The sequence below is a fragment of the Cyanistes caeruleus genome, chromosome 4 (assembly GCF_971803275.1).
Source record: "Cyanistes caeruleus chromosome 4, bCyaCae1.hap1.1, whole genome shotgun sequence".
Taxonomy (NCBI): Eukaryota; Metazoa; Chordata; class Aves; order Passeriformes; family Paridae; genus Cyanistes; species Cyanistes caeruleus.
In genome coordinates this window covers 82325263-82352835 of record NC_141704.1, presented here as the reverse complement: position 1 = coordinate 82352835, position 27573 = coordinate 82325263, and the positions used below count along the sequence as shown (strand labels likewise).

At 42.0% G+C, this 27573-nt stretch overlaps 1 protein-coding gene across 6 annotated transcripts in view; it reads left to right on the top strand.

Moving 5' to 3' along the window:
• Window positions 1-27573, top strand: part of CACNA1C (calcium voltage-gated channel subunit alpha1 C) — a 461478-nt gene that overhangs the window by 256758 nt on the left and 177147 nt on the right. For all 6 annotated transcript variants that reach the window (XM_086886085.1, XM_086886089.1, XM_086886086.1 and 3 more), the window contains 2 exons: window positions 16975-17114; window positions 23956-24095. Coding sequence is in view for 3 of the 6 variants with exons in the window: in XM_086886089.1 (XP_086742215.1) it covers window positions 16975-17114; window positions 23956-24095 (280 nt within the window). In the remaining 3 variants the exon portion in view is untranslated. The remainder of the gene's footprint in view (window positions 1-16974; window positions 17115-23955; window positions 24096-27573) is intronic.

Here is a 27573-nt window from a genome sequence, read left to right as displayed (position 1 = left end):
TTGTGGGCACAGTTGGGGCTGGAACAGCAACCCATCCCTCCTTCCACCAGTCCACATCCCTCCTTCTGGGCCTCCACCAGTCCACATCCCTCCTTCTGGGCCTCCACCTGTCCACATCCCTCCTTCTGGGGCTCCACCAGTCCACATCCCTCCTTCTGGGGCTCCACCAGTCCACATCCCTCCTTCTGGGGCTCCACCAGTCCACATCCCTCCTTCTGGGGTTCCACCAGTCTTTCTGATTATTAAATCTCTGTCCTTGGGAAGGGCTTCCTTGCTCTCACTGCAATGGCCTAGAGCAGCACCAGCCTTACCCAAAGTGTACCAGCAAGGATTTCTAAGGAGTGTGGTGAGTTTACAGGAGGGAAGAAAACTTGCTGTCAGTAGAAAGTCAGTATTCTCTCTTTTTACTCATGACCTGTTCAGAATTTGATCTGAAATCTCCATGGCATTAATTCTCTTGGTTGCCTTAGAGGAGGAATGCTGTTGTAGTGAGCTGCCTGTTTTACAAGAGACACCTAGACATGTACCCCTTGTTGTGCACTCACTGGGTGCACCATCTTTTGAGATGATTGTTTTTTATTCTGTGTTTTAAAGAGCAGAGGCCTTCTGCGTTTCTCTGTCGCAGTCCTAGGGAGTTCATCCTGGTCAGTACCACTTTACTGAAACTGAGTCACAAATTTGTGAGGGAAGTTCTGGTTCTGCAGAGAAAAGAAAGGGTGGCAACAGGTAGGAGGAGCAGCAGGCTGGTGCACAACTCAACTTCAGCTGGTGCAAGTCAGGGTTTATGGAGATCAGGAGAATTGTGTCGTGCAGACAATTATTGCAATTCCCTCTCCACTGTGCAAGGCAGCCTCTGCACCCCAGTCAACCCCAGTCAGCTGTGGCTTGAACAGCTAAAACTGAGCTTTCAGCAAATGGAAGTTCCTACCAGCTGCAATGCAATGAATCCATCACACACATCTGTATAGGTGTGATATATGTGTGATATACATGTGATATACCTGTGATATACCACACCCTCCCTGTAAGCGTGTTGTGACTAACGGCTGCTGAACTGGGTTTGGTAACTTGTTCTTCAGACAATTTCCTGCTGAGAGAGAATTTTGGTGCTTCTGGTCTCCACTGGCATCGCATTTGTGAGGTCCTGGTGTCATTTTGATGTTAAATGTCACCAAATAACGGATGTGTTCCTAGGGCACTATGTCTTAATTTGCAAAAGTGAGCCAAAAATAAAACATCCTTCTGGATAAAGAGGTTCCTTTGGCTCCTCCCCAACATAACCTGATATGTGCAGTAGATCTGTGATGTGGAATAGCAAAGTACCCCCCCAGGATTCCACCATCCCTCTCCTGATTTTCTCATGAGGTGGTAATCAAGTAGATCCAATTTCCAAACTTGTCTCTCAGCTTTGAACAGCTTTAGTTTGGGAGGTGGAGATCCAGATGTCTGCCCTTTCAGCTGAACCTCTGGAAATCCTGTGCACAAAAAAAGAAAAGTGGAGTGCAACACAAAGCACCAAAGGAGACAGAAGGTTAGAAAGATGGCAGAAACATGAGGCAGGAGGTGGAGCCTAAGCAACATAGAGGGGCAGAGCCAGCAACATCTCCGTTTTCATCCACCAGGAATTAATCAAAGATTTCTAAACATTTAGACAAGGTCTTTTCATGCTTGTCAGAGGTTTGTCTTCTGTAAATTGCTATTAGCTTGTTAGCTGGTTAAATCAGTCAAGTCACTGTGCCAAGCTCCTATCCCTAGAGGCATCATCACTCCAATTAGTCAACAAACCACTTGGTGTCTCTGAAAAAAAAAAAAAAAAAGGAGAAAATCAAGCTGTCATTGTCCTAAAATGGGTACTTACAAATTGGAAGACCTCAAACCTTCAAATACCTTCATCCTATGTATTTCTCAATTTTGCCACTTGTGAAATAGAGGCAGTTTCTCTTTTGCCCATGGCGTGTGATTTATATTTTAATTCATTCATTACTGTCTGTGGAGTCTTTTTACAACCTTTGGATGAAGGAGATTGCAGTTATTCAAGCTGGTGGTATTGCTGCTTTGAAGACTTCTCTGATCTATGGAAATCAGGAGGTTCAGTGGCCTAAGCCAAATTCTGACTCTTTTTCTGCTGCTTGTAACAAGGAAACTCCAGCATTTCTCCAGAGACATAAGGAGTTCAGCAATGCACTAATCCCCACGTTTCTCTAAGTCTAGGATTAATTACAAATATGCTCAGCAAATCTCATAGATTTCTGCTGCAGGGGCTCTGTGGGCCCAAGGCAAAAGAGATCAAAAGAAGACTAAACATTCACAAGGTCGTGTTCCTGAATGCCCTTCAGAACCAGATGGGTTGAGGAAGAGAAACTCCTGTGATAAAAATCACCAGCCTGGATGAGAATCAGTCAGAATGATGGTGCTTGAGACTCCTTTCAGGGAAGGGAAAATCCTCCCTCTTAACTTGGGCTCTGCAGGGTAACCTTTGGAAACCCTAAAACTGCAACACAAGAACAGAAAAACTTACTCCATCCCAGCACAATTGCAGAGGCATTTCCGAGCTGATCAGCCCCAGGGAGAAGCCTGAATTCTGTTTCCCCCAAGAGAGATATTGAGCTCCTTTTTCAAATGATGACACATGGAGGCACTCCTTGAAATCCCAAATGACTAATAGATTTCTTGCCTCGATCTGCCTGATCTGCATGGGTGTCAGAAACATTTTGAAAGGATTTTCACTCCTGAATAGAGGAGGACTGTCCCCTGGAGTCTTTCTGTCCAGACCCAACAGACAGCTGCCTCCCTGAAGAGACAAATCTGGATCTTGGGGCCATGGACACCTATTACAGCCTCAGGAATACAAAAGTTTGGGCTAGAAGATACCCTGGCAGGTCATTTAGTCATCCTAGCCCACAGGAGAATTTAATCTCTAGGGATTTAAAATCTGTTAACTTCCCAGCCAATGTGCTCTGTCACGTCCCTCTCACCAATCCTGCCATCCCAAGGAAAGGTTTCCTTAATGTCCATCCTGAACCTTCTTTGTGCCAGTGTGAATCCATTGCTTCCTGCCACATCCAAAGTACAAGCAGGCAAATGAATTATTCACCACCTCTCTGCAGCAGTCTAGAGCCTTGTCTTGATCTTACCTCCTCTGTGCTGGATGGTCTCACCGCAGCTGCTCCTCTCAGGTAATTTTTGTACACTTCAGGAGATCCCTGTTGATCTCTCTTGGATCATCCCCAGTCCATCCATGCATCCTTTCATTCACAGAGTTTCAGCCAAGCTTTCACCCCTGCTGTGTGGAGCAGAAAGAGTTTTTCTGGTGGCTCACAGGTTTGTTTACACATCCTAGAGTGACATTTGCTTTTGTTTTTCCTTTTACAATAGCATGACATTGAGTCACATTCAGTATGTGACTGGCTAGATAACTCCTGCAGCCTTCTCTGAAGATCTAAAGAACTTAGATGATGGGAGTTATCCTTTCACTCTGGCAATCTCATCCTTTCAGGCAGCTCCAGAAGACTTGTGGGATAATTCAGCCCCATTAGTTTCATATCTGGCAAGCTGTACAAGAGATTTTGCTGTCAGTTCCCATTCCAGTGTAACAGCCCAGCCAACTGTAATATAGTGCAGTGAATCTAACAGCACTGGCTCTTGGTAATTGAACTTTTCATGAAGGGAATGATTGCAGAAGGGAAGCTAATTAAAATTAAAGAATTTCCCTTAATTATTTAATTTTATTTTATGGCATTTGCCATAGGCCGGTGGTTTCATAGTCTTCATTGCTTATGTTTCTTTTTTATCTCCTTGTGAAAACAAATTGGGTTTGAAATAAAGCGGGGTGAGACAGCATAGGAGAGTGAAACAGAGGACGTGCAAGTGATGGATTTGTTTGGTATAGAAGTTGTGGAAAGTAGCTTGTGGAGTCATGCTCAGGGAATTAAGACATGTCCTTGTTGCATGCCGGCCTGTGAATATTTTTCTACATCTTCATGAATCCTGATGGGTCCTATCAGGAGGAATTTTTTAGGAGAGAAGAAAGTATTTTGGAAAATTTCACTTTAGACCAATTGAGTGAAATGAGAAGACTTCAGCAAACCACAAAAGCGTTTGCAAAATTTGAATCATCGGCTCTTTTTTCATTCATAAAATATTCTGGGAATGAGTTTTAGGTTGCTGTGTTTGTTCTTTCAGTCTGAGAAAGGATAAGGATAAAGTGAGCAATGCTTATTACCTGCAGAACTGGTTCTCCTTCCATCTGTGTGTTACCAACAGTAGCAAAGGCAGATGAAGCAGAATGAAGGAGCAATATCAAAATTATTTTTTCCATGTCTGTGTTTGTTCTTTTAACACCCTTTTCACTGTTTCATAAATAATAGTGGCTTATTTAATTTAATTATAGTTTTTAATTAGTTCCCCCACTGAACTCAAATATTAGCACAGCACTGCCTTAGCACAGTTTGTAGACAACTAAAAGAAAATTCTTAAATCCCCCAAGTCTGTGCAATCTGATTTTGTGTTAGTTTAGAATATTTTTGGTGTTACTAGGGCAAAGTTTACTGTCCTCTGTTTTTCTCAGTTCTTGTTTGCACAGACCTTCAAGAAGTTGGTGGGAATAGCGCCCATATAAAGACTTAATTTAAAATCATTTCTCCAAAATCAGGGCTTTGTTTCATGAGAAATTTAATCATGTTTGTCAAATTTGTGTTTTTTAATCTTTTTTTTTTCTGGGTCTTGGCCAGCAGCAAGGCAAGTGATGGGTTTAGTGTGTTGCAGATCAGTCAGAGCAGCTAGTCAGAATAAAAAACTTGGAAGACATCCATTACAGCAGCCTATAGCATTAATGGCATTAAAAATCATTTTCAGACAGATCAATATGAATCCTGTTTGCTCCAAGCCTGAGGGTGATTGAAGAGAAAGGGAGCCTTGGGAGCAGAGGGAGTGAAAACACAGTGTAACATCTTATTTTCATCAAGTGAACACAAAATCTTTGAAATTCAAGTCCGTTTGGCAGGATGTTTGCAGCCTCTGACGTGGAGGAAATCTGAGTTCTTAGAGATGTTTTCACCAGGACTGGCCCCCCCTGAACGATGGGTGTCATAAGAATTTGACTTAAATGATAAAAGGGAACTCTGGTTGTGGGTGGGATTTAGATCTCATTTTTTCTTTTTTTATTTTTGTTTTAGACAGGCCAGTTGAAATCTAATTTTCCCCTTAGACAGAGATCCCACAGCCTGCAGTGCTTGCAGGAGACAGAGCTACCCCTGCAGCCAGGGAATATAGGAAGAATTCACCTTTTTGCAAACCAGCCAGAAGCTAATCAAGCTGAGTTTAATTAAAGGACATTAAAGGATATTAATAAGATTCTTGACCTCTTATTGTCCAGACTCTAATATTTTTCTTGTTTTTATAATTTTATCTGCATGAGAATAAATATTGGCTTAAGGGTTTATCATAGTAAAAGAAAATACATTTTCTATGTAAAAGTAAAAGAAAATATATTACATTTTTCTAGTAAAAGAAAATACATTACATTCTTTTACATAGTAAAAGAAAATACAGGTACACAGGAGGCCTCTCCTCTCTTCTGGCATGATAATGAGTGCTCACCATAGTTATTTACAGAGTTTTCAATTGCAAAAAAATGACATGGGTGCAATCTTCATTCCTTGTTAGTGTCTGAACTTAATTACAAATCCTTCTTCCTTGTTTTTAATGAATTCAATGCATTAGCATGTATTAACCCATTTCATAGCTGTTCCTCTTTTTTTTTCCAGTTCTCACTCCTGCTGGTTTGCTAGTCAGGCTGGTGGAAATCTAGGTATTGTCTGAAAAATCCCAGTATTTCAAAACTTGGTTTTGTTGAATATTAGAAGGAAAAGTTGGAAGCATTCTAAATGCAATAACCCCCTCTTGTCTGTGAAGGGAAATTCTCAGCGAGTTCCAGTGCAGAAATAGCAGAGCTTCAGATTTAAACATTTTTATTGAACAAAAAAATGTTTTAACATTCCCAGTTCTGTGTGTTTGGCTTGTTTGAGGCAAATCCAAATACTTTTTTCCTGCTGAGACCTCACATCACCCTGCAGCCATGAGCTCTGTGAGGCTGAGGAGGGTCCTGCAGGCTGAGGGTCCCCCAGCCTGGCTGGGTGGAACCTGGGGGCATCAGCTTCTCTTTCACACCAAGTAGGATAATACACACACCTGTCTAGCAAGGAATGAAAATTCCTGCCCTGGTTTGACTGGGGGAGACCGGGTAAGAATCTGAATTCCATTTTCCAGCTTTTTGTCCCTGGGTCTGTTTCAACATCAGGAGCAACTGCAGTGAGGATCAGCAGAATGGCTCCTGGGAGTCAGCTGAAGAGCTGGCAAAGTTCTTTAGGGCTTTTTTTGTTTGCCCAAATTAGCAAAAAACTAAAACACTTCTTTCACTTCTGCTTGCCCAGAAAGTCTTGCTACTCCGCAGAGCTGCAGCCCTGTGAGCTTTATCTGTTTAAAATGAAATCAATTTCTATTCTCTGGGTACTGCACAGGTCACAGTCATGTTTTTAATTACCAATTAGCCTTCCATTAAGGAAATAAAATGAGTTTTATGTGCTGGTTGTCAGAGGTCCTTTTATCTGCCTCATTTCATGTGTCCTGCCTGCTCAAGCAGCAAGAAACCGAAGAGAAACTTACTCGGGGTAGTAAACAAAACGTGAAAACCTTTGTCCCACGAAAGGAAGGATGAAGCCTGAGATGGAGAAGCTGCAAGGACTTTCCATTTTTCATCCCCTTCAGTTGTGTTTTTCCTGTCTGCCCTGAGCACTGTGAACAGAATGTTAAATATGCCCTGAAGTTGCTCATGGAAAGAAAAGGTGGCACACACGTACACACTCTGTCTCTCTGTCCCTTTCCTCCTTTTATGAGTGCACACTGTGTTTTTGTATGAATGTGTTCAGAGAAACCCCAACCCTAGAAGACTGAGCTGTGGGACCAATTTATTTGCTGAGAAATTTCAAGAGGGAGAGGTTATAAATAGTCATAAATTCGATTTATTTGTAAAGCATTCCCTGTCAGGCATCACTGCACAAACAATTATAAAAGAATTGTAGTAGATTAAAAACATAAATTAGAGCATCCCAAAATGCGCGAGAGTGATGGGATTAAAACACATTTGACAGAGATGTTTCAAAAGTGGGATTTGGTGAGGTGTTCTGGGTGATCAGCCAGAGAAAATCTAACACAGAAGTCCAGGACAGATTTCTGCAGGGCTCTGGCTCTCAGCTCAGTGGTTGAAAGTGACCCACCGAGGGTATAACAGCACTGGGCGTGGCCATGGTTTATCGAGGAGCCCGCGTTTGCTGAGATCTCCTCCCGGGAGAGCTGCCCAAATCCTCCTTCCTCCGGCTGCTGCTCCCCTCTGGAAACGTGCTCTGAGTCAAGGGCTCCTGGGGGAGAGGCAGCACCAGCACTTCTGCCAGCTCAGCACACAGCTGGGCCAGTCTGGGTCCCCCTTGCAAGGCAGTCGAGGGAAAGTTTAGCATTTCCTACTGTTACAGAGAAATTGTAAAGACAAAGAAGTGGGCAATTCAGCCTACAGATAAAATTACTAGCAAGATTCTCCCTGATTAAGACTATTTTAGTCTAACCTGGTGTGCACTAGAATTATTCAAAACTTTGTAGGACCAGAGATTTTTTTAAAGGTAAAAACAAACAAAAAACAAATCAAACAAACAAAAAAAAACCCCCACAAAAACCCCAAAACAAACAAACAAACAAAAAAACCAACAACAAAGAGAAAGAAAAAAAAAAACAACTAAATCAACAAACAAAACAAACACAATAAAAAAACCCAAAACAAAATGCAACTTTCTGCAAGAAATTATTCTTCTTCAAGTTAAGGGTATGGAGTATAACTCTTCCACACCTCTTATCCATGGGGGGGATTAGAAAAAATCCTTGGCACATAGAAAGTCTCATTATGGGTGTATTTTCAAAGGAACTCGCTATTCCTGTGTTGAGCTCTGTTCGGAATTCAGTCCTTCATTTTGGAGCCAAATTTTTTGCCATCTTTTTGGGAAGATGATTGAATACAACCACAAATGTTTCTCACCGTTCATGTGGCAAGCCTAAGTTTATAGGGCAGACCAACAGTAGTTGACCCAAAGCTGATTGCAAGCAGTTAAATCAGGAAATTACATGAAAAAATGTAATTAATTGGAATTTAATAAATCTCATGGGGGCAGGGTGACTTCTTTTTAGCAGTCAGGTGGTTGGGTTTCACCTCTGGCAAGCTTCGTGCCTACCACTAAGAATTTTAGGGACTCATTGAAAAATGATGTACTGAAGTGAAAACTGATACACTGTGTAGAAGACCTTTCAGAAAGTGTCCTAATGAATCATTATTTAATTAGCTAGTTCTCTAGAATCCCTCCTTAAGTGGAGATAAACACACACAAACACACAGACAGAGTCCTGCCTGGCAACAAAACACTCAAATTTGACACTAGCGTGATTTTTTTTTAAGATTAATAATGATTTTAAAAATTAATGGAGCACTGAAATGCTTTATGGCTGCTGGACTCATGTATTCCATTGTGTATGTGATTGAGTGCAGGCACCTGAGCATGGTGGGTAGCCAATTTCTCATTAATTTGAGTCATTTTGGGAGCTGGATGAGACACATATGCCTTGTGATGATCTATTAGATACAGCTGTTGTACTGGGGCTGCTCTGATTTAAACAGATGTTTCTGGTGCCCTGGTCTTGATCAGTGGTTGGTAGATGGCATGTCTCTAATGGCTGTGTTAACCTTGGGAGAAGACACTGGGCTGCCTCACTGCCCCAAAAGTGTGCAAAGGAAACAGGAAAAGCTTCTTCTAGGGGTGAATTTAATTCCTAAGCATGGTAACAACACCTTGACACTTTTAATTTCTATCCAGAGATCCTAAATGAGGCTCTCCCAGTCATAAACCTTATGCTGCCTTCCCTGATTTTGCTTCCTCCTAGAAGGGTAATCTTTTATTTGTCTGATCAAAATATAAAGTGACAGTTCATTTCAGTTTAATCAGAGTAGTGGACAAAAACAAAAAAAAAAAAAAAAATTAGGATACAACCTTCCTTGGCTCTTCAGAGCTGTTCAGTTTGGAATATTTGTTCGTGGCCTGTTTGTATGGCTTCAATTCTTGGTCATGCCAAAGGAAATCTGAACCCACAAGGAACATATTCTCTGGATTCTACTCACACACAGACAGGATCCTATTGTTCTTTTTCAGTAAAAAACAAAAATAATTAATCTTGAGCAATAACACTCAAGAGGTTTCTGCTATAGCTAGACAAAGACAGTAAAGAAATGTAAGTGTTAGACATGGTCTAATTGGCACCAGAGCTCAAGTTTTAAGTTTGAATGGATGCATAATCCTTTATGTGTATCCAGAAAGGTGCTTGCCTGACCATCTCTATTATGAAGAATGAGGCATCCCCTGGGAAGTATTGATGTACAAAGGAAAGGAAATATCACATTTGGTAGATTACTCTGAGGACTAGAGGCACATTTAGAGTTATAAAACATGTATATGGAGTCTCAGAAAACAAAAGTATAGGTTGAATAGGGACTTTTGTAGGTTGTATAGTTCAAATTCTATCTCCAAGCAGGACTGTCTTCAAAATTAATCAAGCAGTTCAGAACCTTCTCTAATATAAAAGTTTTAAAACAATATTGCTATTGTATTGCTATCCAAATGTTATTTGAAATGTAGGACTCCCAATAATTACATTATTCTGTGTATTTGGGGCTTGTTTCCCCACCCTCTGTCAGTGAAAAATGTAGGTGAAATGATGATAAATCAGAACAGCAGTGGCATTCACCATCTGTGCTCTGGTTTGAGTGAGCACGTGGCTGACTGGAAGGGAAAGTGTGTTTGTACAAGGGGATTGACCCCTGTCCTGGGGTGACTTTAGGAAGTTTGTATCCCCAGACACCATTTCTTTATGCTTGAGAATACTTTGCTTGTTAAATAAACAGTTTTTTTCCACTTCCCTCCAAGGAAATCTTAAATCAGTTGGGTGAGGGGCCACTTGAGTCTGCTTTCTAGAGGGACCCCTTTGGAAATTTCCTCCCAGATTTGCCCTAATCCAGGACAACCCCCATCTACCTTGGCTCTGCCTTACAACTGGACTCTGGCACACAGCATACTTCCACTAAACCCATAAATAAATTCAACCTGATCTTTGGCAAAGTGCTCCAAGAAAAACAAGGGCCTGATAGACTAAATTCTGCAAAAGAGTTATGCATGAAGATGTCATTGATTTGCCAAGGAACCCCTGAATATAGGACATGTGTATGAGGCCTGTAATAATTTAAAACTATTTATGTTCTCTCTTCTATTCATTCCAGGGGAAGTTCTTTAAATACATCGTGGGCATGTTGTGAATTATCATAAAGTACCAAAGGCTGGCTTGCACTATATTCCTGTTTTATAATTGCTTCTTTCAGATTAGGGAGAATTCTGTCTTTCATTTATTCTCGTGTTGGACACCTTTAAAGCAGACGAACGTGAGCAAATCCCCCCATTTACCAGGGGTTAATTAAAAGCTGGGATTTCTTCAGTGCTTGGTATGAATTTAACTCTGCTCATTTGAAAGCCTGACACTGGCTGGAGTGGAGAGAAGGCAGTGCTGATCATATTTGGAAATCAAACCTTTCAGAAGCCCTTCTGACTTCTGTTTACTGTAATGGCGGGTTAATCTTCAGTTTAGTCACCCACTCTCCTCTTTGGGCTTGTTCTGTCAGGTAAAATCAGGTAGTGTTCTTCTGCTCCAATTTTGGGGATATTCTCTTTGGGGAATGTGTGGAAGGGATGCTGTGGTTTAGAAACAGCAGCAAGTGGAGTTATGCTGAGCAATATGACATCTTATCATCCTTTTCTCTCTATCAAATGGATATGACCACTTGTTTCTGCAGTGACAGTATTTTTAAGGAGAAATTGAAAAAGAAAAAAACCCCAAACATGTTCTGTCCTTTAAGTTTTATTCCCTCATGTGCTTGTTTCATGCATACTTAGCTGAAAAGGTCTCCTGAGTAAAAGCAAGTGTACTCAGAAGAAACTCATTGTCAACAAACCTGTCTTAACAGCTCCTTTATTGAATTGATCCTCCAAGTGCACACACGTGGCTCTTCCTCACTGAAGGTCACAGTTACTCATGTTAGAATATTCACACAGCAAGGATATCCATATCCCAGATGTGATGATAACCTCTAATCCAAGAACCATGGCACCTTTTTTCCTGGAGTCCCTGGGCTGTCTTTCCCAGCCCTGCAGTTCAGCCTCCTTACTGACCATCAGAAAAGATTGTTTTCCCTGCTGGGGGAAGGTCTGAGTGCTTCCACTCCCATTCCTCTCTTGGAGACTATTTCCATAAGCACTGCCAAAACAACCTATAGGACAGAGGCCCTTTTAAATCCTGCTGTTTTCCTTGGATAACTGGGTATTTGCATTACTGAAGAGATGTATTCTCTTATGTTCAAGGAAGCTTTAGGGAATAATAATGCAGGCTCAGATGTGACTGAGGTCAAACAGGCATCCCTGTAAAGGTTCTAACAGCACTTGTGACTCACTGCTTCAAACATACAAGCTGTAGCTTTTGAAACATGGTTTGTAACAAGCTGATCAGAGGGCAAGGAGAGAGAGACACAGCAAAGTCTGAGAAAACATTTGGTGGCCAAATTTTAGATTGTAAACACTTTCAACTGCTGTGTATGAAATGCAAGGTTTGTGGTTAATTGTGATTTAATCTTTCTGGCAAAGAAAACGTTATAACCAGGCAGTGCGGATGGATGGATGGATGGATGGATGGATGGATGGATGGATGGATGGATGGATGGAGTTTAGAGAGCTGGGATCAAGATATAGTGAATCATTCTGATGACCATTTCTCAGAAGCAGCACTGTTCTACTGACTTTCTGACAGGAGAAAAGCCTTACGGCACCCTAGAGTCATTTCCTTGGATTTCCTTTTTCCTGGCTCCTTTTATGAACCCAAGATGACATTAGTTACAGTTCAAAAATTATAAACAAAACCAAACCTGTGACTTCTTTGGAAGACACATGGGATTAGAGGGGTTTCATACATAATACAAAATCCTCTTTTGGTGATCTATCTTAGAGCCTTAACAGCAAGCTAATATTTGTTTCTTTGTTATGAGTAAGATTTGTACAGGTTGCTTCTTGGCAGTGTTAGTGCTGGCTAATCTATCAGCTAGGGTAGCTGATGCTCATGTCCTGTATCTACAAAAAAAACCCAAAACAAAGTCAAGCAGAGGAACAGCCAGCCCCAGAACATGTGTGATCCAGGGACTGTTCCACTTTCTAACACTTTTATCCTTCCTCTTCTACCAGTCATATTTTGTTGGTGTTTTTCCTTTGGTTTTCTAAACATTTATGCTCCTATTGTCCAAGGAGGAAGCTCCTGCTATGTAATTCTGCAGCCTGCTTCATGTCCCTCAGCCACATGACCATTGCTCCCATTTCTGAGACAAATAAAACATTACTGTTCCTTCTTTCTTGCAGCTCCAAAGCTCCTCTCTTTTGATGCTGTGGTTTGGATTAGTGTTTCAAGGGGCAGTGCTGTTGCTATCTCCTTTCAGTCCCACAAAGGCAGTGCTCAGCTCCCTCCCTCCCTGCCAACAGGGAACTCTCTCAGAGAGAAATACCAATATTTGTCTAGCTTGCCTTCTTCTAAAATTGTATCAAATTGGCTTTTCAGAGGAGTTGGGATGATGGATGCTTTGCAGTGCTGTGTCACCTGGGAGATTGGAACACTGGGCCACCTCACCTGTGAGAGCAAAGCTTCACACGAGCCAGCAGAGGTGCAGGTGCCAAATTCATCATCCTGTGGCTGCTGAGGGCGAGAGAAGGTCCTGTCACTTCTAACCTGAGGCAGGGAGTGGCTGAGTCACATCTCTGCCCTCACTGGGCAAGGTGGCATCAGAACTGGGACTGCAATCCGCATTCTGGGGAGCTCAGTTGTGCTATGTCATTACTGAGTTATGCTCTGCTCATAAAGGCTCTTTAGTTTTATAGTAAAGGAAGAAAAGAGGACACAAGTTATTTAGTAGGCTTTTCAAATTCTTCTTGAGTCTGAGCAGGGGTAGCTTTCTGAAATGGTCTTGGAGCAGCTGCACTGTTTAATCTCAGCAGTACATTTCCTTCAGTTTTAGGCTCTGAAATCATTAATTTAAGTGCAGAGGATCATAAAATCTATTCTCTGCTCAACATTCTGTGTCTTATGTTAATTTCAGAAGCTTTTAGAGAATTTTATTTTTTATGGATCTTTCCACCTTAGCTGAAGAACTGTAAGGAATTTATTCAAACAGCTTGTAGTTGTATATATGTATATATCAATGTATAGGTGTATATACATGCATGTGTGTGCAGTACTTTGGCACATTATTTCTCCCCTAACATGGTTCAACAAGCAGCATTTATTACAATAAAAAAAGTGTCTGTAGTCCCACAGGCATCTTTAGAGTGAGAAAAGGTGTGAGGCTCCCAAACCCAGCCAAATGGAACGTGTGAGTTGCTGATATATTGTCTGCTCTGTGAAGAGCTAAATATTTTTAAAATAGTAATTAAAAATAAAAATAAGAAGTTGGTTGTTCCAGAATTTTCCAAAGTATGGAAAATGGACTTCTTTTGCTGGCATTAGTACAGGTATTTCAATGACATTTGTGGAGTGGAAAGGCAGGAACTGTGGCTGTGCAGCACGAAGCCAGACAGGGCTGGCAGCAGCGTTTGTCCCTGGGGGCCAGTGACAGTGTTTCCTGTTAAATTGCTGGGCAGGGGATCAGCCTCAGGCTTTCCACTTCACCTGCTCTGTCCACCTGTTTCTAAAGGTACCTGGAGCTGGAATGAGCAGCTGGGCTCCTCCACATCCCCTTCTACCACCCCAGCTAAAAGAGGTTTTAGTCATGAGCCCGTGTGTGTTTATAGAGGGAGATGAACTGAGAGGGCAGGGCAGCCTCAAAGGCAGGATGAGGAGAAGTTTGGCCCTTTGTTGTGGGAGGGGAAAAGAACTTGCCCACAGCTGTGCAAAGCCCTTGCTTGAGACAGGGAGTGGGCAAGACTAATTATTGGGTTGAGCTTCCATAAGAGAAATCCTTCTTTCCATCCTCAGAGATGTTCATTTGACACCAGCCACGTCCCTCTCAGGCACAGCATTCCCTACTCCCATCCTCAGTTCAGGGCAGGTCCTTCCCCCCCATTTTCATCTTTCTTCCATCTCTACACAGGTTTTTGCTCATCCTTTCAGACATGGGGCATTGCTCCATGGGGCAGAGCTGTCTGTGTGGGCTTGCTGCCATGCTGGTAGAGCCATGTGGCAGCACAAAGGGGCAGGGCAGCTGGGAAGACCACGTGGATTTCCCATCATGACATCATTTTGCATTTCTTTTGGGTTTTGTCTGAGAGATTTTGCCATAGCTGGTCCTAATCTCCAAGTGTGTGCATGGAGATGGATCGTGGCTGTGATTTGTGATTCAGTACGCATTCAGTTCTCAGCTGTAGTGGAAGCAGAAGATGTCAGTCCCTTCCAGGCCATCAGGGAGCTCCTTCCCATGCCCAAGCCCCTGGCTGGACTCCTGGTTGCAAGCACTTACGATCTGTAGAGCTGGGAACATAGTATTGTGTGCTGTTGTTTCCTTTTCTGAGCTCAAGGGAAGGGAAATCCTTGTGTGCTGCTGTGTCTCCATCTGGGACAACGACAGACAAATCCTCTGCTGTGGGTGTGCTCAAAAGCTTCGCTGCTGGATCAGATAGCTGCAGAATGACACTTCTTCTTTTTTTAGGTATTCCTTGTGCTAAGCACTGGGGGATACTGCAGGCATTGGGAAAGCATTGTCTGAGGGGAAGCCAGCAATATTTTAAAGCACAAACATGTGCCTGCCACTGTCAGATGGAGTTTCTCATCTGAAATATCACCTTAATGTAAACATGCAGTTGAACTGGCAATTGCTTTTTTTTTTTTTTTTTAATCTGCAGGCTTCTAGTGAGTTGTTAATTACCTGGAGCTGAATGGAGGATGTTCAAATGGGCAGCTGTCAAATGATGGAATTAATTTTTTTTGTAATCCTACTCATTTTATATTGCTGTATAAATATGAAAATGTCATACATGCGTTCAGCTGGACAGAGGAACAGGGCAGTTACAATTTGGAGCTGAAAAGAAAAGCAGTGACCTGTCTGACTGCTGTGCTGGACATCATTTAAGATATGGCAGGAATGCCTACAACGTTTTAATTTGTATTTATCTTGGATTTTATTTCTTCAGTGTGAACTTTTATAACTTTGCAGTTTAACCTTGTAGGGACTTGGTCTCCTTTTGCTGTCATCTAGTTTTCATGTACTCATCTCCCACTCAGCTTGCCACGCAGCACTTGTGTAGTGATTACCTAATGCTGCAGTTTCCCTCCTACTTAGGTGGAGATCCCTACCATTCCCGCAATACTGCTGTCCTTATTCCACACTGGGGCTAAAAGCCCCGAGGATGAGAGATGGTGAGCCTGTGTACTGACTCCAAAATCCTGCTTTCTTGTCCTAAATCAGGCTGTACCGTAGCTGGAAGTGCCTTTGTTTGGATATGCTTAATTGCAGCCTGCGTTTCGCAGGGATATGTGCGATTCTGACAGAATGACTAAAAGCCTCTAGCGTTAGTCAGCCTGATCTGTGAATCACTTACCACACCAATATTCAGCCTACTTATTCCCCAGCAACAGAAAAGGGAATCCCAAAGAAGGCTCAGTTTGACATACACATCAGTCTCAGGTGGGCTCCTCTTGATTTTCCCCATCTCTCTCCGCAGCATTGCGCGCAGCAGCGTTTCCTCTCCAGAGGCAGAAAAGGACTGGGTGCAGCTCATCCTTGGCACTGGACAATATTTCCCCTGAGGGCTGGGGAATGCCTCTCCCCTCCTGCTTTGCACAAGCCTGTTTGGGGGGTCAGTCCCTGCCAAGGCAAGGGCAGAGAATTTCAGATTCTAGCTAAAATTTCCTGGCACTCGTACTTTTGGAGTGACTGCAGGCCATGCGAGGCTGAGGAGCAAAGCCCTGTGGGCAGCAAGCTGAGAGCAGGAGAACCCTGGTGGCAATCAGTTGTTGGAGTTTGAGACACAGAGTGTGTGCCCTTATCTCTGATACCTGGCTCTGGGATGCAGGAGAACACTGAATTTCATATAACATGAAATTTATGGGCATGTTTTCATGGTGTTACATAAAAACAACTGTTAAATTTAGATAGAAAAGCTAAAAGAGTGAGTGTAAATTAGAGAGTTTTCTTAAATCACTGGGTGAAAAAGTTAGTTTAGAGTTTAAACTAGCTTAGAAAATGAAAGACAAGATGGAGGATTTAGGGTGTTGTCTCTTTTCCTTCTTCTTTCTTCTTCATTTTCTTCTTCCAGAGGTTTTTGGGTAGCAGTAGGTGATTGGATAGAAAATGTCACAGTGCAGCTCACAAGTGTTGGGTCATTGGGTCACTAAGAAAAATAATTTACATGTCCATTGTTAATTGGGTAAAAATGAGTATAAAGATAAAAGAACTGTGTATTTTGGGGCCATTTTGTGCCTTTTGAGTCAAAGTGAACCAAAGCTATGGTGAGTTGAACTTGAGCAGAAAGGTCTGGGGAAGACCTGCCAAGTCTTTTGATTACATATGAATAAACATGAGAAACAAGAAGCTAACGAGCCTTTGGAGAATCCTTTCTGAAACAGAACTGAGATTAGAAAAACTCCCTTTTGTGGGAGTATCCCAGGGAACACAGCTCTGAAGGAGACAAAAACCACCAGCAACAAAGAGTAGTGGTCAAAAATTCTCATCAAACAACAAGTGGTGCCTCGTGTGAGGATCAAATTCAGATTATGAGCTGGAGGGGTGGATTCGGACCAAAGCAAGCATCCTGACCTGTGAATTGTCTCTCACACTAACCAGTGTCTCTCTTGTTCTCTTGTCTTCCCCAGGAACGAGTGGAATATCTCTTTCTCATAATTTTTACAGTGGAAGCATTTTTAAAAGTAATAGCATACGGACTTCTCTTTCACCCCAACGCTTACCTCCGCAATGGCTGGAATTTACTAGATTTTATAATTGTGGTAGTAGGGTGAGTACCAACAGTTTGTTTTCCAAGGCTCTGTCCACGGGGGGATACTGGCAGCCTTTGGGAGCATAAGGGGGGGAAAATGCTTTATTACATCTGGGTGACATCAGACCTTGCTGTCCATCCTGTTCCTCTGACAAACACCGTTTGAATGGCTTGCAAGACAGGGAAATTAAACTGCCCTGTGGGAACCAGGGGTAAAAAGAGAAAGCAGTCCAAAGCTGTTGGATAAAGTCAACTTCCCAAATGTGCTTAACTGCAAGAAAATCCATTTGTATCCAATCTGTATGAATATTAAGAAATAATATCTAGGTAATCCCTTAATTAAGATTAAAAGTTTGATGACAGATAAATTCTGCCATCTTGTGAACTTTTGCTGATGTTTCTCATTCTGAAAGATGGAAGAAAAATTTAAATCCCAGGTTTTCCTACTTACAAACAAAAATAAGTTCCCCAGTTCAATTGCACTGCTCAGCCGGTGATTTCAACACTTTTAATTTTGACCCTTTTAATCTTTTAACCTTTTTAACGACTAGTTTTACTATTGTAGATCAAATTGCCACTTTGAGCTGCAACCTTTCTAATTCTCTTATTCCTCTCCGTGTTTTTCAAGTTTGGCATTTAATTTATTTGAATAAAAGCAAAATAATACACCTTCTGCTTTTTCTACCTAAGGATAAGCAAGGGATTGGAATTGTGGTTGTTGAAGGGAAGAGGTGAAGAATAAACTACTTCTGAATACAAAGGGAACAAGTATTTCTTTGCCTGAATAATTTGTCCCATCCTCCCACCACTCCATTGTTAGAGAGTTTCATCGCCCACAAAAACTTGTAGTCTTTTCACCTCCTTGCCAAGGAAACCCTGCATCAGTTCCTAGGGAAAGCATCAAAAGGGACACTCCTAGTCATCAAAACCCCCTCACAACTTCTGCCCCAAACCAATCCACCTTCCTGAGCATTTTTGTGGTGGCCCCAAAATATTTAATCAGCAAACTGCCGTGTGCTTCCCAATGCCTCCCACCTCCCATCACCATGGATAAGAGTGGGTGGAAGGAGAATTCCCAGTGGGGGGGAGGGAGAACAGGATGAAACCTGTTCTTAGTCTCAAGACCTCTCTGCCTCCATGTGGGCATAAATCTTCTTACCCATTGTGCTTCTCCTTTTTTCCTGCCCTCTGGCAGAGGGTCCCATAGCATATCAGTACCTGAACACTGGAAAATCCCCCTGCCCTGGTTCTGATGTCCAATTCCATCATTGGTTCTGCCTTTGAAGGCAGATTCCTCACCTGTGTAGAAGTTGCTGCCTAAGTTGAAGAAAGATTGAAGAACAAAACTCCTGTGAATGTGATTATTGCCTTTTCATTTTTATGAGAAGGAGGCATTTTAAAGAGAGGAAACATCACCTCCTCTTTTTCTATTGGATGTGAGACAGCAGGACTCCAGAAATAACAGAGCAGCATTATATCTAGTTTAAGTACAATCCTTTTCAATTTTCCTACTAGGGCAGTTAATCAGCAAGATGATATTCAGGCTGAAATTAATTCCCTTGCCAGTGACAGAAGCTGCAGCTCTCAGCTCTTCTATCTGCTTTTGCCTCCAGCAGCTCTTAGTCACTAGATGGGGAACAAAAAAAATGGAACTGGGGAAGGATTACATGAGTATAATAAACATGGCCAAGACCCCAAGGTCTCTGTTAAATAGTAACAATCTCAAGTGACAGATTCCACTTCAAGGCCAGATGGGTTCCTTTGATGTTTATCTGTTTAAACTCACTCGCACAGAACCACAGCCTGGGCTGGTGCGCTGCTTTTCCTCACCACAGCCCCTCTGCAAAATCTTCCTGGTGGCATCCATTCCTCCTCTGCCCTGTCTTCTTTTCCTAGGGGCTGTCTGAAATCCCTCAGTGACACTCTGTTTAAACTTTGGCGTATTTGAATATTTTGCCAGGAAGGAAGCCCCATGGAAAAGGTTTAAAATAAATTTTGAAGAGAGAGAGGAAGGAGGAAGAAAGCAAGTGCTGATAAAAACATGTCCTTGTGGCTCCTTTTTCTGCCTATCAATGGGGTTATTGGAGAAAGCTGAGTGATTTGAACATGGCTGGGGAAGAGGGCAGAAAGATTTTTCTGGTGTGTGGGGCAAAAAAACTGTGGTAATTGTTATTTGTGCTTGCTATGCCTTACCAACCATCTTCATTTTCAGTGATGACTGCCCTTGCTACAAGACACAGGCTGGGTGGGAAGCACTTTTTCCAAAAAAAAACAGGTTTTAGATCTTTCAAATCCACCTGTACTCACTTCACCACATCTAACTTCAATAGATAATAGCACATCTGGCTTCCTTTGCCTTAAAATGAAGTAGTCAGTAGAGTAAGAGGAAAATGGACATCTGGAGGTATAAATTTTAGAGGGGAGTCACATTTCCTGTAAAAAAATGGGTTTTTACTGCATATTTTCCCCTGCCCTCTGAAGATAGGTCCCCTGGTATCCACAGGGATTTTAGAGGCAGTGATTCTAACAAGGAACTGGCAACAGCAGCAGAGGGAGGCACTGAACACAACTCAGTTTTTCTGGTGAAAAATGCATTTTAGACCAGAGTTGTAGCAGCTTATCATTCTTGCAGTGTGGGAGACCTGCTTATTCATCACCTATGTCTTTTAGAGCTTGAATTTGGTTTCTCCTTAAACAGCCTCTGACCTTGCTACAGCTGCTTTGAAGAACGTCTGTGTGAGGGTATCAGTCAGAAAACTGATATCAAAACATTAATATCAAAACCGTTATTAATTAATAGTAGAGACCAGAGCCCTAAGCTGCTCAATGAGACCCCACCCACAAACACTAATGATTAGGCAAATTGTCTCCCACTTCCCTCATTTTTGCTGTTCCTCTTTAGGAAAACACTGAAACTTTCAGATTCCACAGCGAAGTCCCTTAATATTAGGAAATTTCTCCTGAGGGGAGACCAGCTTGACAATGTTGTGATGGAAGAAAATATCTGTCTTTCCTGGCAGGGCTGTGGCTTGCCAAGCACAGCCATTCTCCAAGGACCTGTAACTAATGCCAGAAAAAAAGTATTGTAATTTGAAAGGCAGTATTACAGTCTTATTTGGGAAGGTCAGCAGTGAAGATATTTGGATGGGATCTGAAGTCAGAGCAGGCTGGAAAATGTGGTCACAGTTTATGTCTTTCTGAAGACCTGTGGGGAGATTCTGGAGAGCAGATCCAAACATTTTCACACTCACAAATCACAGGTGAACTGTAAAACACTGTGAAAAAAAACCTTTGTGTTTTACTCTTTTTTTTTATACCTAAGAGTATTTTTTAAGTCATGTTTTTCTGCTGATTTTTTGCCTTAGAAATACCAAGCCCTCTGTTTTCTTCCTATATTTTGGAGGCCCTTGACAAGTTCCTCTTTCATGCTGTAAAAATCATGGTGTACTCCCCACAGAGGAAGAGATGAAAAGCAGGTTACAGCCTTATCATGCTGCTGTTGGGGTCATCTAGCAAAGTGAAAACCCTTTTGATATATCAAATGTCAAAAGGGAAATAGAAAAATACAAGGAAAAAAAAAAAAACAATGGAGCTGGGTTCTTACTTCACAGGTAAATGTACAAAACCCCAAACAAAGCATGGAGCATGTCCATACATACCTGTGATAAAAATTTGGTTTTCTGCTCTTATAGCTCATGTCTGTCAGATGAATTTAGTTAAGGTGTAGTCATGTCACAAGTGAAACTGAGAAATCAAAGTGATGTTAGCTGTGCTTCATCAGTGGGAAGTATGACATCCAAATGAAAATGGGGCAGGAATTTAGGCTGGCAGAAAGTAGTTAGGTGGAAGGAAATAAGGTTGATGCATGGTTTTTGGAGGAGGGAGGGTTTAATGGTGAGATTTTCAGTGGCCACAAGAGATTAGCCCTTTTGCCTTTTTTGTACCACCCAAACTCTGATTTCTCTGTGTCTCTCACCCTGTGCTAGGAGCATGCTAACTCACTAGTGATAAAGAACTGCACCTTGCTCCTACTGAAAACTTTCCCAAAAGGTTTTCATCAAAGAGCAGAATTTCCCCTATAAATATAAGAGAGAAGGGCTCTAGCCTCATCTTTTGTATCAGTAGTTTAGCATCCATCCAGCTGTTTTAGTCTCTGGAAACAATTAGCTGGAAAAACTAAGAGTATTAATTAAGTAGCTGTACATCATGGCTGTCTGCTCATGAGGGAGGTGGTGAGGAAAAGAAGAAGAATTGAGAAGATGCACTATAAATTTGAAAAGTGGAGTAGAGATCCAGCAGGCCACACTGGGCACAGTCTAGACCCCAGTACAAAAGGGGAAGAGAGTGAAATAAATGAGAGAAATAAGAAGTTGTAATGCATTAATAAAAAGCAGGATTACTACAGGGGAGATACTAAGCATAGAGTAAATGCATTAAAGCAGGATTAGCAGGAGTAATGCAATTCAAGTTTAAATGTAGGTTTTTAAATGAGGAGCAGCAGGAATTATTGCAAATTATCCTGAAGTGCTGAAGCAGATGACTGTGGGTACCTCAAAAGAGCACATTTAGCACACCAGTGCTGGAGCACAAAAATAAGACAAGCTAGGCTGCAGTGGAGCTGCACTAGTCTGGGAAGGCAGGACCTGTCTCCAGAGGAGTGAGCTGCCCTCCTGGTTGTGTTTCTGCTCCTTCTGAACTAATTTAGGACATTGCTTGGGCAGCAGAATTCTAGAGCAGACTGGTCTGCTCACTGTACAAGAGGCAGCAGAAACAGCCTTGGTGCCCAGTGCTGCTCTGTGGGAAAACATGGGGCCAGTGAAAATGGGGAGCAGGGAAATGGAGCCTCAGTTTTGCACAATTTCTGATCAGAGTTCCTTGAGATTCCTGGTCTTGGAGCAGAAAGACAGTATTAGAGGCCTTTTAGCAGTAAATTATTTTTCCTTTAAGAGGATCCCAGGGGACAGGGACTGTTGTGTTCACCTGTTATGGGAATTCTGTGGACAAGAAAGACAGAAATGTTTTAATGTGAAACAGAGCACATTGCTAGAGCTTAATCAGAAGCTTACTGAAAATACATTAGGCCAAATTTGACCTACAGCGTTTCTATTATGAAGACCAGCAGATAATTGCAACTGTATAATTTGTGTACACAGCTCAAGAAAAACATACATTCCAATAATTCACCTTCTCTCCATCAACCCTCCTTTGTCTCTCTCTGTGATATCTGTAGTCAATGCAGTATTTCTCATAAGCTCTTTTTTTGTCTTCTCTGCATCCTGCTTCTGCAACACCTACAAACTCAGCATCCAACCTCCTCACACACAGTTTTTCCCCATGCTCGTTACCTAGTTGTTAAATCTTTCTGCGGTGCTTGAAGTTCAGGCTTTGAATAGATCCAGTTAGGAGTTCCTCAGTCACAGCTCACAAGTTTTATAAGACTCTCAATATGAATTTTTTAAAAAATTAAACACAAAAACCTGCTTAAGAAAGGAATTTCACATTTGCGGTCCCCGAATCCACGTTTGTTTGTGGATTTAGGGCTGGGGGAATTGGCTGATTTTGGTGTTTCAGTAAATGAATCTTCATTTTAATATCCAGGGCAAGCTCGCAGTGCTTGTGCCCCTGTCAGTAAGATTTGGCTGCAGGCTGCAGGCGTTGGAGCTCCTTGCTAAGCCATCAGCCAGCTCAGCCTCTGTTGACCCATGGTCTGGGGGCTCTCTGTGGAATATTCCAGATGGGATCTGGGTGAGATCCCAACAGGGGCACCACAGACTGCAGAACCTGCGAGAGAAACCACTGCTGTATGCAGGCCTCTCCACCTGGACCGCTTCTCTCACACCAGGAAGTTTCTTTCAAGCTGTCTTTGGTACCTCTGTGGCACCCTACGGGCCAAGGGGGCTCTGCCACTCCCAGGCAAGCCTTATTTACAGACAGCCAAACATCCATTTAGGCTGGAACAGCTTTTAACCTCTACTGAATCTGGCTGGGTTCAAGATGAGGGTTTCAAGGCTGAAAGCAATATCATTAGCAAATTCATGAGGAACCTGTCCTCCCCCAAGTGTACTAATGTTTTACCAGAAAAATGGAAGCTGCTTCCTGAAAGCTAATTTATTAAATCAAGTTCTTATTAACAGATAGGGTGAGCCTTCAGGTTTTTCACAGAAGAACATTGCCTTTTCTTTCTTGTTCTGCCTTTCTAAATGCATTCTGAGTGAGACATCTTCTCCTTCAAATGTCTACTCCTACTAGACAAGATAAAACATTAAGGCTGGTATAATTAAACATTGTAATAATAAGACTCCTACAGTTTTGCCCTCTCATTAGCCAGTGCATCAGGGGATTTACAAACCAATCCACAATCACAGTGTGAGCATGCACTCCTTTATCTAAAATCTTGCCCCTAGAAAGCTCCTCCAGTTTACACCAAGTTCTACCTGCAGTGCCACTGGTGAACTCCTTGTAAAACGGGTGACAGATAATTAATGATCGCCTTAATTAAGGGTGATGATTTTCTCCCCCAAGGTGGAGGGTTGGTTAATAAAGACAGCAAAGCGTCGGTGGCCCGTGGCTGGCTGCAGGGAGCCATGGGGGAGCGTGAAGGAGGAGCTTTTTCTCACGTTTTGTGAGAAACAAGCGCTTTGCAAACGGTGTAGACATCACCAATGGGCTGTTGCATATGGGGAGAGTCTGTTTCTCCTCCAGCACATGTGAATTGAGAGAGAGAGAGAGAGAGAGAGAGGTGTGACACCCTTCACAGGTCTGTGAGATAGCTTGGGTGATATGACGGTGATGATCCCTGTTCCTGTTTAGCCCAAGCCTTGCTGTCTGCCCACAGATTGTTTCCTCTTTCTTTTTGCAGGCTTTTTAGTGCAATTTTAGAACAAGCAACCAAAGCAGATGGGGGGAATTCGATAGGAGGAAAAGGTGCCGGATTTGATGTTAAAGCACTGCGGGCTTTCCGAGTATTACGTCCACTACGGCTGGTGTCTGGAGTTCCCAGTAAGTAATGCCACTGCTTTCCTTTCAGCTGTGTCTGTGGTGTGGCATGGGGCAGGGGGGAACTTTTGCAACAATTTTGAACACAGAGCATGATACAGCTTATTTTTTTGGGGTGTGTGGGAAGACTCATTTCAAATGTATGCGTTTGTGATAAAGGTGATATTAATCAGTGGATGACCAAAGCAGAGCTGAAAAGGAATGGAAGTCTCATGGTATGTCTGTCTGATTGGGAAACCTCTTTTAAATAATGAAAGGGGAAGATCCAGGATTTTTTGTGATTGCAAGCATAAAGTCCTTTAAATGATTGTGAAATCCTAGTGAAGTTTTGGTATTGTAAATTCTTGACTTTGATGGGCATCCTGTATGGTCATGTGTGTTGATCTTGGAGGGAGAGGAACTTTTTCATTAAAATTGCATTTTGTTTGCATGTGATGTTCAGATCAAGAGAACTGGGAACAATTTAGAAGCAACAGAATACAGGGCAATGACACACTCACATTCTCTACTAGTCTGATTTGCCTAAATTATTAGTAATGCCTCTGAGAAAGTCTTCGAGCAGCCTTTGATAATCTTTCATGCATTTTCTTGTTTATGATGAAGCTATGAGTAACTAAGTCTGGTAGTTCCATTGTGGAGGTGGAATATAGAGGTGACAAAGTGGGAAAATGATATCATTTGGCTTGAGAGTTTGTTATGGATGGAACCTCTTTACCTTCTGGAGAGAGAGAGGTGGTTGAAAACTGTCACTGGTTCACACAATTATAGCAAGGAGAGGAGCAGTGAGCAGAAAAGGAGTTAATCTTCTCCAGAATAGCTGTAGGGAACACTTTGTTTATTTTTATTTGAGGATCTGGCTAGACTGGTATCTTAAAGTACTTCTAGCCTTAGTGATGCAAAAGCCTTGAGCTGCCATAAACTCTGTGACATCAGTTGTTCTGACACAGGCTGAGCTTAGCTGTGTGCTTGAACACAGCTCACATCCATACACAAACATGATCTCAGCCCCAGCATAAACTATCTAACAGCCCATTTGTGAGTTTTCTCATCAAGGAATACTTCATTTGTACCAGAACTGAGCCAGGGAGCCTGGTGCAGACTAACAAAAACTGGGTCTAAACAAAATCATAGTGCAGTGGCATGCAAGCAAACATCAGCTTCACCTGACAGACACCCTCTGTCAGCCTTTCTGGTTCTGGCTAGGTTATACTTGTTAAACCAGGCTTCTTGGGGGCCAGTGTGGCTTTAAAAAGCCTACTGAGATCTGTAGCTAATGCAGCCTCAATCTTGACTGGGCACTTTTTAATTGTAGAAATACCTGTTGATTAGCCTAGAATAGATGTTGCCACATCCATATGTATTAGAGCTTAACTTTTCTCATGAGGCCTTTTAGACAAGATTGCCTAAGCCAACCATAAATAGCACGTTACAGGATTACATTCTTACATAAGTTTAGTGCAGAGGTTTAGAAGTCAAGTCTCAGGTCCCATTCAAGTTCTGTCCCTGAGGCACCATAAACACCAGTGGGTGAGTTACCAACATTGCACTCTCAGTGCTTTGCCATCTATAAAGAAATTACTTTTGCTTTCTTGCCCTTCCAAAATGCAGAAGGCTTTTCCCCTGGAAGGAAAAAAAACCTGCAGAGAATTGTCCTAAAATTACATGAATGTAACAAATGCTGCAATTCCTCCTCATTTAACAGGCTCTATGGAAGCAGCATCTCTTTAGGAAGAGGGGATCCTCTGGGTCACTGGCAGCCACCTTCTGCATGGAAATTCCAACATCTGCTGCTTGGCTTGAGGTCCACATCTAACCACCACTATCTGGGGAAAAAAAAGTGTATAAAGCACAATGATTCCTGCAAAACAAATTTGTGAAGCACATGGTGAATTTTTTTCATGCCAATCTTAAACTCATTAGGACTGGTCTTGGGAAATAGTTTGTCTGAGGTGGAGAGATTGGCTTGCAGCATGGAATATTTTTTTCTGAGTCACAGGGAGTTTATGTGGTTTTTTTTCTCTCTGGCTCAATCCATAGGAAATAATCCAGTTTAAGAGGGACATGTTTTGTATTCAGGTTCATGCATTTAAAGACCTGTCTCAGCATATAGAGAGCTTTCACATAAGTTTGATCTGAGCTGGGGGAAAGACCTATTAATTGCCCTCTGAAGTAAATCACTGGTGTCTGCATTTTGCAGATTGAGAGCTGGAAACAAAAGTTCAAGATTTAACACTTCCAGAAGTGGCTTCTAATTATTTATGTCTCCTGTTGGCTACCAGTGCTAGACATTTAGGTCAGCATGATAATCCAGCAGCTTCAGATAGATGGATAGAGGATGTTAAGAGCTCAAAACCCCTTTTTTCCAAGTCTCATGCATGCTTAATTCCTGGGACTTGGTCTCTTGATAGTAAATGTCTCAACCAAGGAATGGGGGACTGTCCAGTGCAATGAGTGGCCCATGTGCAAGCAGAGCTGGTTCACCCACGGGCAGACAAGCAAAAAGGTACCTTTGACAATCTTTGTTAGGATCAAACTGTCCAAGGCCCCAAATTATGTTAGTGCCTCCTAAAATCAAAAGGCTTTGAGATCATGAATTCAACAAAGCCTGAAGACCACATCTGGATGACGGTTGTGGGCACATCAATATTTTATAATCTTTAAGAGAACAGATGACACTTTTATGCTTTGTGGTTATATGGACATTCACAAGACCACTTGTCATAAGGAAGAAAATAGACATTTTGTTCAAAAGATAAGAGACATTTTTTTATCCATGTCACAAAAAGCAACTGTGCCATCATGGGAGAAGCCTTGAAAGGCATTGAATTCAAAGTTTTTGGGTTCCCAGTACAAATTTAAAAAATAGTGTTAAGTATTTACACATTTCCAAGAAATTCTGTAGGGAAAAATTTGATTTGAGGGTTTTTTTGTAAATTAGATTTGTTTTTTAACTAGTTTGTGTTCTTTTCTAGAAAATCTTTTTTTTTTTTGAGTGAGAGATTGTCCTGGGGTGACTTTTGGAGTCAACCCATTTGGAGGTTCTCTCCCAGATTTGCCCTAAACCAGGACAGAGGTACAATTCTTATGGTGACTGTGTGAGGTGTCTGGCAGAACAGTAGATTTGATACTTCCCACAGCTGTCCTCCCAGTGCTGGCAGTTGCTTTGTGTACAAAATAGAGTTTCTCAGCTAATTAAGCAAACTTTTTTTTCTCCACCACTTTTTTTTAAGTCCTAATACCTCTAGAAAAATGGTGCACACTCAGTCCTTCTAGCCTGGCATTAATGTGTAAATGAATGGTGATTATTTTGCAAAGCACATGGATGGGAGGTTTCATTGTTGTAAAGCCACTTTTGAAAATGAGATCTAAGCACTTGATATCATCCATACTCAGGCCAGATTTCACAGTTCTACTGTTCTGTAGCTGTCATATTAACACAGTTCTTGCCCTGCACACTTTATTTTGAGTGAAAGAACTTCAC